This window comes from Martes martes (assembly GCF_963455335.1).
Source record: "Martes martes genome assembly, chromosome: 6".
Taxonomy (NCBI): domain Eukaryota; kingdom Metazoa; phylum Chordata; class Mammalia; order Carnivora; family Mustelidae; genus Martes; species Martes martes.
The window spans coordinates 120150245-120169450 of NC_137893.1; the positions used below are offsets into that span (position 1 = coordinate 120150245).

The window sequence follows — 19206 nt, forward strand, 5'->3', positions numbered from 1 at the left end:
GGAGCAGAGCAGTGACGTCAGGCTCCCGCGAGGCCGGTCCGCCCGGCGGAAGAAGGATGACGTGGGACCGAAGAGGCGTCAACTTGCCTTTTCAGCCGGCGGGGGAGGAGCACCGCCGCACGCCTGCCGGGATCGGCTCCCTCCGCGGTCTCTCAGGGCCCGGAACGCGTGGGCGGCGGCGTGAAGCGCCCCCCACCCGGCGCCGCTGAGGGTTCTGCCCGCCACTGTCGCTGCACGATTGCGTCTTGGAGGGCGGAAAACCACCTTTGCGTGCCACCCCGTCTTCTGGACGTACCTGCCTTGTCGCTTTAGCTCCGCGGAGGTGGAGGTCGAGGTTGGCGGGCTTTGGGACAATCAGATCCTTGCTCTGAGCCCGGACAGCCTTCCTCAGCTCACTGCGTTTGGAGCATCTGGAGGCGGGGGTATAGGGCAAGGGAAAAGGTGGGATATGCACCTGGCCTTGGTTCTGTTCCAGGGCCAGAGCCTGGCCACCAGTAGGCTCGCCTAGTCCTAACCCAGAGTCTCCCTTTTCCAGGGCTCCTCTGTGAAAGGATAACTTCCCAACCTCCAGTTCTAAGGACCTCATGGATCGCAGAGAGAACAAGAGGAAATCAGAGAAGATAGAGGTAACTGAGCCTCGGAACAAACTCACCAGCCCAGGATCCTCGCTGCCCACAGACCCTGCCCTCTATTCTGGGCCCTTTCCTTTCTATGGGCGCCCTTCCGAACTGGGCTGTTTCTCCCTGGATGCACAACGCCAGTATCACGGAGATGCTCAAGCCTTGCGCTACTACAGCCCACCCCCTACCAATGACCAAGGCCCCAATTTTGACCTCAGAGATGGATACCCTGATCGATACCAACCCAGGGATGAGGAGCTCCAAGAGGGGCTGGACCACCTGCTGCGCTGGCTCCTGGATCACCGAGGCAAGCTGGAGGGGTGAGCAAAGTACAGCACACAGATCTAGAGATCTGCGCCTACTCCCTAAGCTGGAGTGAGTTCAGTCTTTAGAAGGAACGTAGGGTCTTTGGGGAAATCATCTAAGCTAATGCTTCTAACTCCTCCCTCTTAGGGGTCCAGGCTGGCTGGCAGGGGCCATAGTGACATGGCGGGGGCACCTGACAAAATTGCTGACGACACCGTATGAGCAGCAGGAGGGCTGGCAGCTGGCGGCCTCCCGCTTCCAGGGGACACTGTACCTGAGTGAAGTAGAGACACCAGCAGCTCGGGCCCAGAGGCTTGCCCGGCCACCCCTCCTCCGGGAGCTTATGTACATGGGGTACAAGTTTGAACAGTACATGTGTGCAGGTGAGAGTTGCCCTTGCTCTGTAGCCCACACCCTCTTCCCGGGAGATTGAAAGCCCCCACCCTTGTTGCCATTTCTCTCCTTGTGCAGACAAACCTGGAAGCTTCCCGGATCCCTCCGGGGAGGTCAACACCAATGTGGCCTTCTGCTCTGTGCTACGCAGTCGCCTGGGAAACCACCGTCTGCTCTTCTCAGGGGAGGTAGACTGCATGGACCCCCGGGCCCCATGCACACAGCCCCCTGCCTGCTATGTGGAGCTCAAGACCTCCAAGGAGATGCACAGGCCTGGCCACTGGAGAAACTTCTACAGGTTCAGAATGGGGTTGGGTAGGGTGAGAGCCCAGAACAAGACAGCTGGAAAAGGGACCTGAGAGAAGCTGGAGGGTGGAGGAAGGGTCCTACTGACCCCTTGCCTTTCCTGACAGACATAAGCTCCTAAAATGGTGGGCTCAGTCATTCCTTTTGGGGGTCCCAAACGTCGTTGCTGGCTTCCGTAACCCAGAGGGTTTCGTCTGTTCCCTCAAGACCTTTCCTACCATGGAGATGTTCGAGTATGTCAGGGTAAGGCAGCGGTGTCACAGCTCCCACCTGCATCCCCCACACCAGGGCCACAGGTCCAGTGTTCCCGGCTGCAGTCCATCTTCCCCTCCCCGCCCCCTCACTGCCTGTCTTCTCCCTTCTCCTCGGCCCTCTCTAGAATGACCGTGATGGCTGGAATCCCTCTGTGTGCATGAACTTCTGTGCTGCCTTCCTTAGCTTTGCCCAGAACACAGTTGTCCAGGATGACCCCAGGTGAGGCTTTCAGCTCTGTCCCTGCCCCCTGGGTCCCCGGAGCTCTCCTCCAGCCCTCAACTTGTGACTCCATGTGCCCCCTAGGCTTGTCTATCTCTTCTCCTGGGAGCCTGGCAGCCCAGTCACAGTGTCTAAACATCAAGATGCACCCTACGCCTTCCTGCCCACGTGGTACGTGGAAGCCATGACCCGGGACCTCCCATCAGCCCCCAAGACACCTTCCCCCAAAGACTGAGACCTTGAAAGGGCTGGTCCTGTCTCTGCGTGCACAGATAAAAGCATACTTCTAGGTGGTTCTTCTTGCTGTGTCTTTTGCCTGAGTCGACCCTGCCCAACACCTCCAGTACACACACAGGTGGCTTACTGTTTTATTACTATATTTTTACACAGAGGGCATTCACTGAGTGTACAGGCTGGCTGCAAAGACGATGTCCCTCCGTAGCAGGGTAGCTGCTGTCTCCATCTTGGCACCTAATACAGGCTCACCTACAAGGCGGGCTGCCCCCCTCAGTGAGCGACACATCTCAGCCAGGCGCTGGATGCAGCGGACCACCAGGCCCTCAGGGGTCCCCGACAGCCCCGCCAGCTCGGAGAAAGGCTGTGAAGGAAGCAGGGTGAGGACTGAATGTGGAAGACCTGGGCAGCCTCTCCCCATCCTGCCACCCACAAAACCCCAGTGACTCACCATGCCCCGGGCCCACTCGTACACAACCTCGACAAGCCCAAAATTCAGCTCCCCCACAAATTCCTCCACTGTCTGGTTCAAGCCACAGGCCACCTGGACCTCACCAATCCGCTTGGCCACAGCCCGGACACGTTCAACTCCCTGCAAATGGGGAAGGAGAGGCTCAGACCCTGCCTTCTCCAGGGGTGGGGAGTCCCAGGTCAAGGAAGGTGGCATCCCAGCTCTTAGGGGCACTTAACAGGGCTGGAGGGGTCACCTGGAGAACACCCAGGGATGGGAATTGGGAACACCACAGCCAAGGGGGAGAAGTGGGGTGGGTGTCCCATACCTGTTTGAGGGTGTTTGGGAGCTGCTCCCCAGGGTCCCCAGGGCTCTGGCAGACCAGGCCGGAGAGGAGGGCTGCAATCTCCTCCGGCCGCAGGGCACTCAGAGCGTTGTCAAACATGAGCTCAGTGAGGAGCAGCTCATGGCTGCTCATGGCACAAGCCACCCGCCCTGCCAGCTTCACCGTGCCCACCTCATCTACATAACCCAGGGTTCGGAGCACCTAAAGAAAGATGGTAGGTGTTGGGAGCCTGCTATCTTCTCCCTCACTAGCCCCGCACCCCCCACTGCTGCCCCTCCGACCTCTACTCGCTGGTGATACTCTGGGAGGAGCAGCAGTGACTGATCCGACAGCAGGAAGCGTAGTCGTTCCATCTCCTTCTGTATCTGCACGCGCTCCTGCAGCTTCAGGTACTGCAGAGAGCCACCAGCAGAAGCACATTAGCCTTCCCCATGCCCCAGGGCAGGAGGGCACCAAGGACAAGGGCAGAGATGGGGCTGGCCAGTGTACAGGGGTCCAGAAGGGAAACCCACCCCCCACCCCCACCTCAGCTTGGGAGCTGGCATCCAGGACCCTACCTGGGCAGAGAAACGGGGGCTATGCACACACTGAGCACCGCCGATCAGCTCCTCCAGCTTCCGGGCTCGGAGCCCCCCCTCCACCACTGATACATCCTTAAGCTGCAGGTCATTGACAGGGTCAAGGGTAGGAGGTCCCGCTGGGTAGGCCTGAGCCAGACGCAGCAGTTCCTGCACAGCAGTGGTCACGGCTGCAATGGGAGGATCCTTCCTGAGGAAGGAGCAAAGTCTTGAAACCTAGAGCAGAGTCTTTTCTTCCACAGAAGCCCCTACACCCCAGCCGCACCTCTCCACACCCTGTTACATGGTCCCTCCCCAGGAAAAGGATCCCCCCCAGCATCCCTGACTTGAATTTTGGTTGCTGCCTCCTGCTGAAGTCCTCCAAGATCTTGTCCCCATTCACCCGGAGAACCTTGGTGGTGATGGCGGCCACATCTCCTGGCTGGAGCTTGGCCACTGTGTGGTCACAAGGTCCTGTGAAAAGGGGAGAGCAGGACCAAACACTACCATGAACCCAGGCAAGCAGCCCACACTGCTGTCAGGAACCCGGACATCTGCCCCATGTTCACCTTCAGGCAGGAACAGCTTGAACCCCACAAGATCATCGGGGTAGGGCACATCTGGGGTGGCTGGTGCCCTCTCCTGTGGGTCCTCAGACACAGGCTTATCACACAAGACCAGGGTTGTAAATACCCTGCTGGTGGAGTTCGAGGAGACCTACGGTAGATGGGGGAGGCCGGGCCAGGGCAACGTGAGGAGCGGAGATCAAAGATGGGGAGCAGATCCCCACCCTCGGGCAGTGATCATGAAGCAACTGCAGAGCCCACCAGTATGGACTGGTAACCAAGTCAAAACAGTCTTCGGGAGGGGACAAGGAGGTAGGCACAGAGTGGTAACAACAGGAAAGGAGAGCAAGAACGCATATGAGTATACCATTGTGACTACAACTGCCCCCAGCCAAGTGGGGAAGATGGGGATGAGGTTCCTTCCTCCCTCCTCCCAACCCAACTCCTTCCCCATTCAACCCCACTCCCTCCGGGGTCCAAGTTTCCATTGCCCTCACCTGCAGGATCACACCCAATGTGTTGTGATACTCCTGATTCTTCACGACCACTACCCTTCCCGCTGAGAGAGACTTGAGCCCATTCACAGACTCCATGATGCGCCGCTGAAGAGTGAGGAGAGAGAAGGAAGCATCACGGACACAGAGACTAGGCTGGGATTAGGTTCAGGAGCACCCAGAGTGTTGCATTCTCTTCCCCCCTTTCTTCATCACCCCCACAACACTCACCTGGATCAGGCTCCGGGTCTCTGTCAGTTCCTCCCCCCAGCTGTAATACTCAGGCAGGTCCACCAATTGGCCAGTTGTGTCAGGTTCCTCCAAGGCCCCTAGTCTCTTGGTCAGTTCAGCTAGAGCCTGTTCATGGGCCTGGGGCGAAGTGGGGGAAGGTGTGAAAGGACAGTCCCCAGTGTCCCACCCTCCCCACGTGCACCCCTGGTCTCCAGATGTCCGCCCCTTCCCAGCCCAGCTTCCCTTGTCCCAACGGCCTGCCCAGTATACTGGTCATCCCAACCTCCTCACCTTGCTGTCCTTGCGGGATGGAAACTCGGAGAAGCTCCTCTTCATCATGTCCTCCACCCTGAGGGCATCCACCCGCAGCAGGTTCAGTATCATGGTATATGTGAGTCGGAACTGGGACTGTAGCTGTGATGGCTTCCCCTGGGCCGGGTCAGAGAACCCAGTGAGACGGAGCCAGGGGTGGGGGGTGGGGACCAGCTGCCCCCCAGCCAGCCCCTTAGGGACCAGTTCTACTCCCAGCAGATCTTGTCCCCTCTCTGCAACCATGGGACCCTAGACAAACCACTTACTCACCTCTGCAAAATAAGGGAAGAAAACTAAAGAGACTCTCAAAGGTCCTACCTGGCTCTGTCTTCACACTGACAATAGACTAGAAATGATATTCAGTCTAATCCTCAGATCTGCTCACTCTGACCTTGATTTCTCCCAGGCAAAAGAAAAAAGTACAGTTGACCCTCGAACACCATGGGTTTGAACTTCATGGGTTCATTTATGCATGAATTTCTTTCAGTAAATATTGTATAGTCCTGTATTTTCTTTCTTATAAGTTCCTTCATGACATTTTCTTATCTGTTGCTTTATTGTAAGAACATAACACGTAATACATGTAACATACATATGTGTTGATCGTCCATTACCAGTAAGGCTTCAGGCCAACAGTATACACTATTAATAGTTAAGTTTTCCAGGAGTCAGAAGTTGTACGTGGCTATCTGACTGTGCAGGAGGTCAGTGCCCCTAACCCTACACTGTTCAAGGGTCAACTGTGCAAAGAAAGGGGAGGGGAAGAGGGCTGGAAGAGAGAATTGGGCCAGTGCCCGGAGTCGGGGCCCTCCCAGCTCAGCCCACCCCACCCCGGCTCACCATCATCATGCGGTGCAGGTCTGCCATCTCAGGCACACGGCCCTTGCAGAGCAGGATGACAGTGCCGGTGGGGTCCAGGCCCCTCCGGCCCGCCCGGCCTGCCATCTGCACATACTCTCCAGGGAGCAGGTCCCGGAAGGCGGAGCCATCATGCTTCCGCATGGAGTCAAACACCACTGTTCGGGCAGGCATATTTACACCCATGGCAAAAGTCTCTGTGGCAAACAAGACCTGGAATGGGGGAAGAGAGCTTCCGCAAAGTGGTGCAATACACACCCCACCCTAGCCAAGTGCACCTTACTTTGTAGCCGAGGCTAAGTCCCAGACAGTTAACTCGCAGGATCTCATTTAACTTTCAGGGCCAATCACAGTGCAAGCACTGTATTTTTGTCGTTTTATCTATTTAACTATCTACTTTGTTTTTTTAAGATTTTATTTATTTATTTGACAGAGAGAGAGAGAGAATAAGCAGGGGGTACGGCAGGCAGAGGGAGAGGGAGAAGCACACTCCTCGCTGAGCAGGGAGCCCAATGCAGCTCGATCCCAGGACCCTGGGATCATGACCTGAGCTGAAGGCAGACGCTTAACAGACTGAGCCACCTGGGCACCCCTCTACTTCTTTTCTTGTAACCCCCATAGCTCACTCCCATCCCTCCACCATCAATCATCCCAGCGTAGAGTATCTTTCTCTGTGATTATATTCTTGCAGATTGTACCCTATTCTGAGTGCATGAATTTATAATCCACATTTTAAGGCAGTTATACCCTAAATCAAGAAATAAATGATAGGATGCCTGGGTGGTTCAGTTGGTTAAGCGTCCGACTCGATTTTGGCTCAGGTCGTGATCTCAGGGTTGTGAGATCAAGCCCTATCAGCCCTGTGTTGGGCTCTGTGCTGGGCATGGAGCCTGCTTAAGATTCTCTCTCCCACTGCCCCTCTCCCACAACTCACTAAAAAAATTTAAAAATGATGCACCCTTATGTTTAGCATAAGGAATATAGCCAATGATACTAATAGCAGCAATGGATAGTGACAGACGGGAGTTACACTTGTGGTAAGCACAGCATACCAGGTAAAATTACGTCTACTGTATAATCAGAAAAAGAACTACCATGTTTTATATCCGAAATTAATGTAACGCTGTGTGTGTCAACTGTACTCAAATGAAAAGTAATAATAACATAACAGCAGTCATGCATCTCATGTTTTCTTTTCTGCCACAGTGTTTTCAATACCCATCCCAGCGCCTGTGGTTATACCAAATCCACTGTTGCCCAGGGCTGCCTAGCAATGTGGGGCGTGCCCCTGACAATGCCCTACCACTCTTCCGGTGATGGCACCTTGGTGCCACCAGCACCCTACCACAAGATTATAGCCAACAAAAGAAAGAAGAGTGGACATTTTCACTCACAGACCAGGGTAGGAACTTCTTTGCATTATATATCCAGAAACAGAATTTAGGAGTATATTATACATAGTTTTGCCTCAAGAATGCCAGGGTGCCCTCCAGACAGGCTACACCTATATGAGGGTTCCTATAATCCCATCATCTCCGACATCTGGCAACACCTGGCATTCACCAGTTTCCTAAATGTTAGCAGTCTTGTGGCTGTAAAGTCATTTCTTGTTGAGTATTTTAAATTGCATTTTTCTAATGACTAACTTTTTGGGTTTCTCTTCCGAATACTGCCATACCTATCTTGTGTACCCCCATTTTAAGACAGGAAAGCTAAAGCTCAGGAAGATGAAGGAATTTGCCTGAGGTCCCACAGTGAGTAAGTAGTGGAGCGGGGATTCACACGCAGGCAGTCTGGACCCAGAGCCCAAGTTCTTAACCACTGCACTGTCTTGTCTAAAGCCTTGCCCCTCCACCCTCCGGGCAGCCCTGGAGCGAGCAGCAAGTGCTGAGGAGTCCCCCTTCTACCAGTGCGTGTACCTTGACCAGGCCTCGACTGAAGAGCATCTCCACAATCTCTTTAAGAATAGGCAGGATGCCACTGTGGTGCACACCCAGGCCGCGGTGCAGAAGTTCGGACATGTGCAGGACCTGCAAGAAGCCAAGGCCCATGGTCAGGAAGAAGGTGGTAGAGAATCCTCTCCCAACCAGCCTCCAAGACCCCCATCCATACCTGGGGCAGCTGGCGGTCAGAGCCACGGAGGCGGGCAAGGCAACGCTGCAGGAAGAGGTGAATCTCACTCTTCTCTGAACTTGTGGTGAGGTCAAGGGAGTTGAGGCCCGAGGCTTGCTCATCACAGCGACCCCGGGAGAAGGTGAACACCACCACAGGCAGCTGCGCGCGGGTGCGGAGGGAGGCCAGAAGGGACAGGTACACACCGCGGTCCTGCAAAAGGGGGCAGAAAGGGGCAAAGGCTGAGTCCCTGAACTAGTCAGGGCCAAAGCAAGGGGAAGTGAAGCCATGTCAAGTTGGACAGTATTCAAAGCTCAAGTCCAAACCTCTGGAGAACGCAGGAAGAATGGACAGAGTTGAAACAGGTGGTAGCAGGTACAAAGCCTGCCAGTTCTCACCTGTGCGGGCCCCCCCTGATGCGTGGGCTGCTTGGCCCCAAAAGTCTGGGCATGTTTGCTCATCCGCTCCTTCTTGGCCTCCACAGCGGCATAGTACCTGGGACACGGGGCGGGTCGGTGATCACAGTCACGCCTGGGGTCACGGCGCTGACTCTGCCCCATCTCCAGCTTACCCCTTTGTGTGGAAGGCGCCTCGGGAGTCCAGCAACAGAAAGAGCTCCCCCTGGGTCTTGGGGCTGTTCCCCGTGAAGAGATAATGCTCCAGGGGAACGGGGCGCGCAACAGTGCTGATCACGTATATCTGGCGACGTTTCAGTCGCCTGAGTGGGGAGAAGAGAGCAGGTCAGGGGCAAGAGTGCAGGAAGGGATGCACGTCCCCACCACATTCCCCCTCTGGCTTCACCCAATCTTTTCTGGGAGCCAGACTGGAAGGCTGTCCTATCATCCCCTCTCCCAGTGCACAAAATGATCTGGACCCAAGCGGGGTCCTACAGCCACTAGAGTCGGACACATGGCCCAACCCCTTCCTTCCTTCTCTCCACTCTCAAGACCTGACCACTGTCCTCGCTATGGTCATCTTCACCCTCTCCCCCAACCAAGGAGGGCCATGGTGCCATCCACCCAAGCCTCCCAGGGCGCGCATCTCACCCGATCCAGTCGGCGAACTCGAGGGCGTTGGGGACGGTGGCACTCAGGAGGATGATGGAGACGTGGTCAGGGAGCATGATGAGCACCTCCTCCCACACAACCCCACGCTGGGCACAGAGAAAGAACACCACTCATCAGCAGCTCAGAGGGGGCTGCCCTTCTGCCCCTAGGGACGTGCACAGGGTTCCATTCGGGGGGCAAAGAAGGCAGTAAGGTCCACAAGGGTGCGTGATCTAGGCCACAGGAGAGGACTACTAGAGCCTGGGGCCCCCGCGCCTCCTACCTCAGCATCATTGATGTAGTGAACCTCATCGAAGATGACCCACTCCAGGTCCCGGATGACATCTGAGCCGCTGTACAGCATGGAGCTGGGGAGAAGAGGCCACAGGCTGATTCCCCAGGGGCTCCTGACTCCACCCTGTTCTCAGTGAACATGCTGTCCAGAGCAGCCTCACCTTCCTGACCAAAAATCCACCCGTGTTGAGTGCCTATCTCTCACCGAAGGATCTCTGTTGTCATAATGAGGCAGGAGGCCTCTGGGTGCAGCTGCACATCCCCAGTGAGCAATCCCACATCCCCGAATGTGTTTCGAAAGTCTCGGAACTTCTGGTTGCTCAAGGCCTTGATGGGCGATGTGTAAATGGTGCTGGGAAGAGGACATGAAGTCAGCCGGTCAGCCCCCCTACAGCCTCCTGGGCAGCACCGCCTCTTCCACCCTGAGCCCTCCCAGAGGCATGCCAGAGCTCACGTGTCCCCGATCTTCCCCAAACTGCCCTCACATTCTGCTTCACGACACAACCCCACAGAAACTCTGTAGCCCGACCCCTTATGAACCTGACGCAGGTCTTCTAACCGCTCTCCCCACCACACCCTCCTGCTTCGCTCTAGTCCCTGTCTCCGTTTCTCTCCAAACCTCTCATCTCAAGGATGAGGGAGAGGCGGGGAAGAGATAACAAGCAGAAAGGGTGTGGGAGAAGCCAGGACCAGCTGGTGAAAGGGGAGGCTGGGGAGGGGACCTGTACCGAGTCATGTGTTTCTGGGCAAGGGCAATGGCATATTCAGCCACAACCGTCTTCCCCGCAGATGTGTGAGCCGCAACGAAGACAGAATCATGCCGCTCCAAGTGCAGGATGGCCTGCTTCTGGAACACATCTGGCTCAAATGCCCACTGTGGGAGAAAGAAACAGATGGCAGCTAGAGAAGGGAAAGGGGCCCTCCTGCCTCCTACTCCTGGGGCGTGCAAGGTGGCAGTGGCATGCCAGAGTGAAGGAAGGCCAGGACTGAGGTCGAAGAAGGACCTAGAAGGCAACTGGCCTGGGCTGGCAGAGGAAATGAAGGGAACAGTGGGAAAGAGGTAGGGAGGATGTGAGGACTGGGCCAGCCTACCTGGAAGGCCGGCTGGGGAATGAGGCGGTAGAAATCACCAACAGGGGAGGTGACATCCACAGGAATTGCCCACTGCTCCTGAGGCAGGGGTTTGGGGGGCTCTGGAGGGGATACAGCTGTGGATGTTTCCTGCAAAAGCCGTGGATAGGAGTGATAAGGATACAGTCAAATAGCTCTCCATTACCACCCCTCCCAAAAGATGCTCCAGTCTTCCTCTTAGACCCAACCAACCCAGCCACCCCACCCCACCCTCAGCCCCCTAGTAAGGCTCCTTCTTTCCTGTCTCAACTGCCCATAACCACCAACCTTCAACACTAGGTCCTCCAAGCTGCTTGCTCGGGCCATGGAAGCACTGCAGGGGGAGGCAGCCACAGTGTCCCCTCTGGGAATTCCTGGCTGTCCCACTGCCTCAGTTTCATCCTCGTCTCCCCCACCCAAATCCAGAGGCTCCAGCAAACGACTGAGGCTGAGCAAGCCAGAAGCTGGAACTGGGTGACCTGAGGAGCAAGGAAAAAAGGGAAACCTGGTCACATCCGTCTCTGTTCTACAGGAGAAGGGCACCACTTCTACGCCCCATCTCAAAGCTAAAACTCACCCTTTGGTGTAAAGTCCACACCTTTTTTGAAGCCAGGCGGAACAGTAAGAAGATCTGAAGGACAAGGACAGACAGAATCACCACTACTACACAGAGTCACACAAGTCACACGTTACTCAAACCTACAGGATGCCATCCACAGCACAGACGTTGCAAATGGGATACTTAGGACAACTTTCTGACAGATGACAGTAAAGACTGTTATGACAAGGATACCTTTTCCTAATTGTCTCAAAGGCACAGAAGGGCAAGGAGCAGCCCTATGATAGGCTGGGGCCCCTCTTCGTCAGGACCCAGACTCACAGCCCCACTCCCAAGGGTCCATGCCCACACCACCTCACCTTGCTCAAAGTCTATCTCCTCCTCAGCCTCCTCCCGAGTGCTCAGATCTGTTATGGTGGGCTCATCCATTCCACCTAGGGAGAGGGTGGACAAATAGGGATTCATGGGGGGCGGGGGTGGTCGTTACAGGATGGATCGGGAACCCTTCCTGAAGACTGAGGGCACTCTCCCCTACCATTCCATTTCCATAAAAGTCACCTGGCCAGAAAGGGTACTGTGTTGGATTCCCCCACAGGGACTGGGAGATGGGCCCTGGGGGCCGGCGAAGAGACAAGGAGGTGGTGGCCGATAGGTTTGTATTCTCCAACAGGACCTGAGGCAAAAGACCATAGCCCCAGTGAGGCTGAGATTGCCTCTGATCCCTTCCCAACTCTGCTTCTTGTGGTCTCTAACCTCTTACCTCTTTGTAGCCCAGAATCTGGCCTGTGGTTGGGTGTCTCTGGGCCTGAAGGTCGGAGGGCACTGGGGCTCCCTGTGTGGCCAGGAGAGACCAGGGATCCATTTTCCTCTGCCATTTTCTGCAGAAAAGGAAAATAATTTTCAGGTGTTCCTTCTTTCCTGTGCCAGTTTTCTTCAGGGGCCTACCTCCCTAGTCCAGACTCCTCACCGGGTGGAGTGCTCCACACCATGCAGAGGCAACCAGGCTGGAGATGACAAAAACAGCTGCTCTGCTTCCTGCTGCAGATCTGGGGCACAGGGAGGGAGGCCGTGGGGAAGCTGGTAAAGGATAAGATGAGAGACATTAGGTAAGGATAGAGCATAAGACACAGACAAAAAACGAAAGTGATGGAATTTGTGTTCAAATCAGAAGCAGCAGACATTTCCAGACCAAATAGGACAACCAAGCAAAAACAATATCTTCCAAAGATCATCCTGTCTTCCAGGGTAAACTACCTGCTACTGATTTACCGGCAAAAACAATTACTGATACATTACAATACAACACAAAACACAATAATTTCACAACCTCTGGGATTGGGCTTAGGAATTTGTATTTTTAAAAATCCCCACCACTAATTACAAGGTACATTTAAATTTAAGAATCACTAGTCTTAGGGAAAGGGGGCCCAGAACTAAGGATGAATCAGGGCCTCAAAGGCTAGCCATCAACCAGTGCCTTGGTGCTTGGAGACAGAAGGTGACTCCAGAGAAAAAAGACACATTTGAAAGAGTAATTCTCAGAGCTCAGGTATCCCCAGCACTCCCTGCTTTGCCTTCATATGAGCTCTGACCCACAGCTGGTCCACTGGGCTGGGGTCTGTTCAGCACAAGGCAGGCCCAGATGACAGGAGTCCAGAAACAGAAGAATGAGGTTACGCTAAGGTCCAACAGTAAGGAGACTTGAGGAGGTCTGAAGCTCAATGTTAGGGTCAACATTCACTCACGGTGCTCTCTGGTGCCCCAGGCACATTCAGCAGCTCCCAGCGCCCGGTGCATCCCAGCTCCACCAGCCGAAGGGGCAGATCCAGGGGATCTGGAGGAGGTAGCACTACAGAGGGAAGGTCAGAGGTCAGAGGGCAAGGGTCACCCCCTGACTACTCCTTCGTTCCACCCCCTCCCCCTCACCGAGTCGCTCGGTCTCCATCATCTTGGAGCCACGGCAGCGGCGGGGCAGACCGGAAGTGCAGCGAGAAGCCGTGGAGCGAGCCCCGCCCCAGAATGGGCGGAAGTGGAGGCGACTTCCGTGTCACACACAGCCCGGGAGGACGGAGATGAGCGTTACAGAGAGGCTGACCTGAGCCGGGAGGGGCGGGCACGGCCGGGCGGAAGTGTCTGGCTTGGGCCGCCTTGGTTACCGCGTTCTCCGCCCCTCGCTACGTCATCGCTCTGAGCCAGCTCTCCGGTGCCCGCGCGGGCGCCGCCCGAGACCGTGGGACCCCCCCCCGGGTTACCGCCCCCTCAGGTAAGGTCTTTTCCTTCTCACCCGTCGCCCCTTTATTCCGAGCTCCTTCTCTTCTTCCCCTTTTGATTGCTCTGAGAGCGCTGCGCGGGTTCCACTGCCTCCTGTGCCGTTTGGACCCCGCGGTTGCTATGCCCCCAGCGGGAGTAGGGGGTGTCTGATGCCATCGTCTTGGCGACGGAAGGGGTGCTTCTCCTTTCCCGGGCCACTTGGTTCCTCAGCGCTGGTGGCCGTGATTGCTGGAGAGAAGAGGGAATGCTGATTGATCCCGACGAGCGGGGGCTTGGACAGCAGCCTGGTTTAAGCAAGGGGTAGGGAGAGGCAAAAGACAGGAGTAGGTAGGCCTGGAGGGGTGCGGTTGGGTACTTTGTGGACGGCGTGTGAACCCTGGGCGGTGACAGTGGAGAAAGATGTCTTGGGCCCTGCCCCTGAACCAGGAGCCACCATGTTGGTGATACCCCCCGGACTGAGCGAGGAGGAGGAGGCTCTGCAGAAGAAATTCAACAAACTCAAGAAAAAGGTGAGGGAGTGTGTGGGGGCGTGGCCCAACCTTTCACAGACTCTACACTCTTGAGAACACCTGGGGTGAGTGTGAGGGGATGGGGGGGACGGTTCTTCCAGCTCATACCTGGAGACATATCTCCTCTCAGTGTAGCCTCATAGTTGGGCTTTTTCCCAAGTCTTGGTGTGTACCTTCTCTTCTGTGCATTCTGCCATGCAGCTGTCTTCCTTTTCCGTGGCTTTTAGTACCACCGAACGGGTGGTAGTCTCCAGGTTTGTTTTTTCACTTCTACCCAGTCTGTTACTGATAGCCCCCAGGTACCCAGTGTTGCAGCTGTCATCTTCCTATCTACTCTAATTTAGTTTCTTTTCTTGATCTTCCAAATAGGAGTGACCACAGTCAGTTCTCCCAGGTGTTTGGAATCAAAATCTCATCTCTGACTTCTCCACTTTTTGCATTGTCAAACATTTGCCAAGTCTTCTTGATTCTTTCTTTGAAGTAATTTCTTTAGTTTATTTTTTCCTGTGTATTTCATAGATCAAGTTTTTGCTGACACTCATGTAGACTGCTGAATGGTTTCTCAAGAAGTTTCTTAGTGTTTTTTTGAACAGATTTCCTTCATTCTTATTCAAATGAACTACTGAAAACAGAAAATTCTGCCTCTTTTTTTCTCAAAACCTGTAAGTGGTTTTCCATTGTCTATAAACCAAAGCCTTACCCTGGCATCCCTTTCTAGTCAAATAGAACTATTATTCACTAGTCCCAAAACGTGCATTCCCAAAGCCTTCTTATTTCTGCATCTTTGCCATCCTGTTTTCTTTGCATCCCTTTTCTTTCAATCTGTTTTGTGTAGGTTGTACCCAGGGACCAGTTTAATAGCCATTTGGTGTCAGGTAACCTTACTTGGTTTCAGCTACAAGCAGTCTGCATCTCTTATAATCATTCTTGATAATTGTCTCTAATCATCTTTTTTCTCAGGCTGTAAGCTTCTGGAGGGGAGAAACCATGTCTCATACTTTTGCATCCCTCTGTTACAAAGTTATGGCGTGTTCTTGTTAAACATACAGGGGATGGATGGATGCAGCCCCTGAGAAAGGCACGTAGGCGTATACTTACTTGCAGCTTGTATCTTGGGGCTCTGGTCCATGGCTGAAATCCTTGTCTTCAACTTCAAAACCCTGAGACTCTGGAAAGCCTTTGGATACCCTGGTTTGGTAGATTAAGTATTGCTGGTTTTGTAGATGATCCAGTGGACCATGTGTGAGAGGCAGGGCTGCCTCAGCGTACCACTCCAGGGACACCATTTATACTGTTTCCTGAGAAAGGTGTCTCCTGGAGTGAGGTGCCGAGGGACCTTGGGAGCGGACTAGGCCAGGGACTGGCCCTCACCAATCCCTTTCTTCTCACTCTTGTTCCCAGAAAAAGGCATTGCTGGCTCTGAAGAAGCAAAGTAGTAGCAGCACAGCCAGCCAAGGCGGTGTGAAACGCTGTGAGTGACAGGGGAAAAGGGGATAGACTGGAAGTGGGCACCATGGGGCAGACATCTCCCACAGCTTGGCCAAAATAATGCCTCCTTCCCTCACCACTCCAGCACTGTCAGAGCAGCCTGTGGTGGACACAGCCACAGCAACAGAGCAGGCAAAGCAGCTGGTGAAGTCAGGAGCCATCAGTGCCATCAAAGCCGAGACCAAGAACTCGGGCTTCAAACGTTCTCGAACCCTAGAGGGGAAGTTAAAGGTGAGCACAAGCAGAATGATTGTTCAGGGGACCCTTGACTTCAGAGGGCACGTTTCCAAGTTGGAAAGGAGGCAAAATGGGGGAAAATAATGTCTATTTAGTCATGGATAAATTGTCATACGGGTCTGAACTTCAGATTTCTTATCTGTAGTGAAGACACTGGCTGAATTTTCCGTTTTCCATATTACACGTTCTGTGGCTTTAATTTATCACATATTCAAGCTTCTGAGTTTTGTCATTCTGAGGAGTTGAACAGGTTGAAGATGTCAGTAGGTTCAAGAAACATTCACATTAGCTACATACTCTAAGTATATGTTAGCTCGTTCATGAAAAATACATAATCAAATAAGAAAAGCACAAAGGAATTAAAGGAGAAGAAAGAGGGTAGAGGAAACCAAGAAGGGGGTGAGGGAAGAGGAACCCCTCTGTCACATGGTTAGGCTGCCTCCTGCTCTCACACTGAAGTAGATCTCTACAACCTTCCCAGGATCCTGAGAAGGGACCAGTCCCCACTTTCCAGCCGTTCCAAAGGAGCATATCTGCCGATGACGACCTGCAGGAGGTATGGTTCCCGGTTCTCCGTCCCAGGGGGCCTAGAGAATGAGGAAGATGAGAGACCCACATATTTGGGGTCACTTGCCAGCAACTAGGACTCATCTTAACTGTCCTCGGTTTCTTTTGCAGTCATCCAGACGCCCCCAGAGGAAATCTCTGTATGAGAGGTTAGAGAGCTAGAGAGACAACTGGGTCCCAATTGGAGGAGTGGGAGAGGGTTGATTGCCTGGATCCTTGGGAGGTTTCGGGCTGGAGTGGAAGGAACTGGGACTGCAGAGGGGGTGTTACATCTCCACAGGGTCTGGGAAGTTGAGGTAAAGACCCCCTTTGATCCTCACTGTCTGCGTCTCCCCAGTTTTGTGTCTTCCAGTGATCGGCTTCGGGAACTGGGGCCAGATGGGGAAGAGGCAGAGGGTCCAGGGGCTGGTGATGGTCCCCCTCGAAGCTTTGACTGGGGCTTTGAAGAACATGGTGGTGCCCGCTCCTCAGCCTCTCCTCCCCGAAGCCGCAGCCGGGACCACAGTCGTGAGCGGAACCGGGACAGAGACCGAGATCGGGAACGGGATCGAGACCGTGATCGGGAAAGGGATCGAGACCGAGATCGGGACAGGGACCGCGATCGGGAAAGGGACCGCGATCGGGAAAGGGACCGTGATCGGGACAGGGACCGTGATCGAGAACGAGAGGGCCCTTTCCGCAGTGAGTGATCTGGACTGGTGGGAAAAGTGAAAGGGTTTAGGCGGGTCCTACTAAAGTGGCCTCTTAAAGCAGAGGCTGAGATGGGTTGCATCTTGTGACTGTGACTTCTGATCCCACAGGGTCGGATTCGTTTCCTGAACGCCGGGCCCCTCGGAAGGGGAATACTCTCTATGTATATGGAGAGGACATGACGCCCACCCTCCTCCGTGGGGCCTTCGCTCCCTTTGGAAACATCATTGATCTCTCCATGGACCCACCCAGAAAGTAAGGATGACAGTGGGGGAGGTGTGGGAACACCTGGGTTTGATTGAGAACACCGGCCTAGCTCCAGCGGCCTATGAGGACTGGGTTTGGTTGGGTCCACAAGAGCCCATAGGCCCTCTACTGACCATGTTTTCTCTCATCCCAGCTGTGCCTTCGTCACCTATGAAAAGATGGAGTCAGCAGATCAGGCCGTCGCTGAGGTTGGGACTTCCTCATGTTTTCTCTTTAAAATACTGAGAGCCAGGAGGAGATCATTTCCTTTTGACAGATAAAGTCTCTTCCTAGTCACATAAGAAACGTTGTATTCTCAGATCCTCACTCAGTCTGTTTCTAGGGTGACAGCTGTTGGAATTCCTCCTTTGCTTTGTCTGCAATGTTTCCCCCCATCCTTTGCCTCTTCCCCTCTTCTGCCCCAGCTCAATGGGACCCAGGTGGAGTCTGTACAGCTCAAAGTCAGCATTGCCCGCAAACAGCCCATGCTGGACGCTGCCACTGGCAAGTCTGTCTGGGGCTCCCTCGGTAAGAACAGATTCTTCCTCCTTCATCCTGTTCCCCACAGCTCACCCCTTCTGTTTGTTCCCCTCTATGTCCCAGGATCCCGTGGAGGTGATAGAGGCCTGGATCTGTGTGGAGGCTGTGGGAATGGGAATGAGAATTGTCAGGCCTTCTGTCAGTTAGAGGTAGGAGTGGACAGAAAGAAAAGGATTGAGACAACTCCCAAAGCAGTAACTGGAACAGGGAAGAAAGTAGAAGTAAGGGAGGTTGGTGCAGAAGATGAGCATGTTACATGGCTTTGTTCATTCTGAGATGGAGTGTAGTTGGTTTTATAAAATAAGCATTTGAAATTAGAGATCTGGAACTTAACTTGGGTGTTAAGTGAGGAATGAAAATACGGATCAGAGTTCTCTGTATCACAGAGTGGCTGCAAAATGGAAGTATAAGTATACAGAAGAATTACAAGGCCTGGGCATGGGGAATATTCAGGGAGCAGCCATTAAAGCCAAAGGACACAACCTTTGGGAGAAGAGGTATGATCAGCAGTGTCAGGGTGCAAAGATCCTAGAGAATAGAGGCTGGTTTGGGGTGAGTCAGTCTAGCCCCAGAATGGCAGGAATGGAATCCTTGGAGAAGGGGTGAAGAGAGGGACACGTCTGCATAGAGAGGAAAAAGAAAGGGAGGGAACAGCTTGAGGCCGGAGGAAGAATGCTTGGGGTCAAAGCCACACCCAGAATGGTTCTCCCGTTGGGGCCAGTAGCATTTCTTAGTTGAGTGCAAATAGCCCACTGTATCTGTTGGCTTTTCTAGCACAGGAGTAGGCAGAAAGGGGTGTTCAGAGCAAGAGTGGCCCTCCAGACAAAAGGAGGGAACAAGAAACGACTAGCATGTCAACAAAGGCCTACGGAGATTTTCTAATGGCTTAACATCATTCATTTGTCTCAGTAATAACATCTGGGATGGTTCTAAGAACTTAAGGTATCTGCATGGGCCTCAGTAGCAGGATACGCTCCTTGCCACCAGGATGGGTTGGTAGCCCCTGAGGAGGCTAAAGGGAGCCAGGCCATCCTGGCCACCAGAGGGCAGCATTGAAATTGGGCTTCCAAGGGCCAGCGGCCAGGAGGGAGCTGGTCAAACTTTTGAGTTGTGGCCTCAGTAGTGCTCAGATGCAGTGCTACAGACCTTAACCAATCCTTTCCTCCTTCCCTAGCTGTCCAGAACAGCCCTAAGGGTTGCCACCGGGACAAGAGGACCCAGATTGTCTACAGCGATGATGTCTACAAGGAAAACCTTGTGGATGGCTTCTAGGGAATGGAGCTGGATTCCGTGTGCCTCATCTGCATCAGCACTGGTCTCAGTAAAACACTGAGGTGGAAGCTCACACATCTTCCTCAGCCTCTGGTTTTTCAGCACTTGGGACGGGGC

General features: G+C 54.0%; 3 protein-coding genes across 8 annotated transcripts; 2 read left to right on the forward strand and 1 right to left on the reverse strand.

The window, feature by feature from the left end:
- The first annotated feature begins 23 nt into the window (after positions 1 to 23).
- Positions 24 to 2392, forward strand: DXO (decapping exoribonuclease). 5 transcript variants are annotated; one of them, XM_080806978.1, is made up of 8 exons: positions 54 to 334; positions 536 to 626; positions 839 to 940; positions 1074 to 1309; positions 1398 to 1617; positions 1733 to 1868; positions 2005 to 2099; positions 2184 to 2392. In XM_080806978.1, exons 4-8 carry the CDS (start codon positions 1270 to 1272, stop codon positions 2332 to 2334), a joined length of 642 nt encoding a protein of 213 aa, XP_080663104.1. In that variant the 5' UTR covers positions 54 to 334; positions 536 to 626; positions 839 to 940; positions 1074 to 1269; the 3' UTR covers positions 2335 to 2392. The 5 variants fall into 5 exon arrangements, with proteins under 5 accessions (XP_080663101.1, XP_080663104.1, XP_080663103.1 ...); XM_080806977.1 differs by having other exon boundaries at positions 65 to 441; XM_080806975.1 differs by having other exon boundaries at positions 24 to 441; positions 536 to 940.
- Positions 2393 to 2452: 60 nt separating this feature from the next.
- On the reverse strand, positions 2453 to 13240 carry SKIC2 (SKI2 subunit of superkiller complex). Its single transcript, XM_080807195.1, has 28 exons — positions 13196 to 13240; positions 13015 to 13118; positions 12237 to 12346; positions 12030 to 12147; positions 11828 to 11942; positions 11629 to 11703; positions 11288 to 11341; positions 10999 to 11189; positions 10693 to 10821; positions 10329 to 10474; positions 9806 to 9952; positions 9590 to 9674; positions 9307 to 9413; positions 8832 to 8978; positions 8659 to 8755; positions 8261 to 8473; positions 8068 to 8178; positions 6131 to 6361; positions 5270 to 5407; positions 4979 to 5116; positions 4751 to 4855; positions 4257 to 4404; positions 4035 to 4161; positions 3688 to 3898; positions 3412 to 3522; positions 3113 to 3331; positions 2785 to 2925; positions 2453 to 2697 (listed from the first exon to the last, which is right to left on the reverse strand). The coding sequence occupies exons 1-28, from the start codon at positions 13215 to 13217 to the stop codon at positions 2497 to 2499; spliced, it is 3741 nt and encodes a 1246-aa protein (XP_080663321.1). The 5' UTR covers positions 13218 to 13240; the 3' UTR covers positions 2453 to 2496.
- A 45-nt stretch (positions 13241 to 13285) lies between these two features.
- On the forward strand, positions 13286 to 19164 carry NELFE (negative elongation factor complex member E). 2 transcript variants are annotated; one of them, XM_080807199.1, is made up of 11 exons: positions 13286 to 13532; positions 13967 to 14049; positions 15451 to 15520; positions 15623 to 15768; positions 16256 to 16330; positions 16453 to 16490; positions 16679 to 17022; positions 17142 to 17286; positions 17432 to 17486; positions 17703 to 17805; positions 18992 to 19164. In XM_080807199.1, the coding sequence occupies exons 2-11, from the start codon at positions 13975 to 13977 to the stop codon at positions 19087 to 19089; spliced, it is 1149 nt and encodes a 382-aa protein (XP_080663325.1). In that variant the 5' UTR covers positions 13286 to 13532; positions 13967 to 13974; the 3' UTR covers positions 19090 to 19164. The 2 variants fall into 2 exon arrangements, with proteins under 2 accessions (XP_080663325.1, XP_080663324.1); XM_080807198.1 differs by having other exon boundaries at positions 13454 to 13532; positions 17703 to 17966.
- The last annotated feature ends 42 nt before the right edge of the window (positions 19165 to 19206 follow it).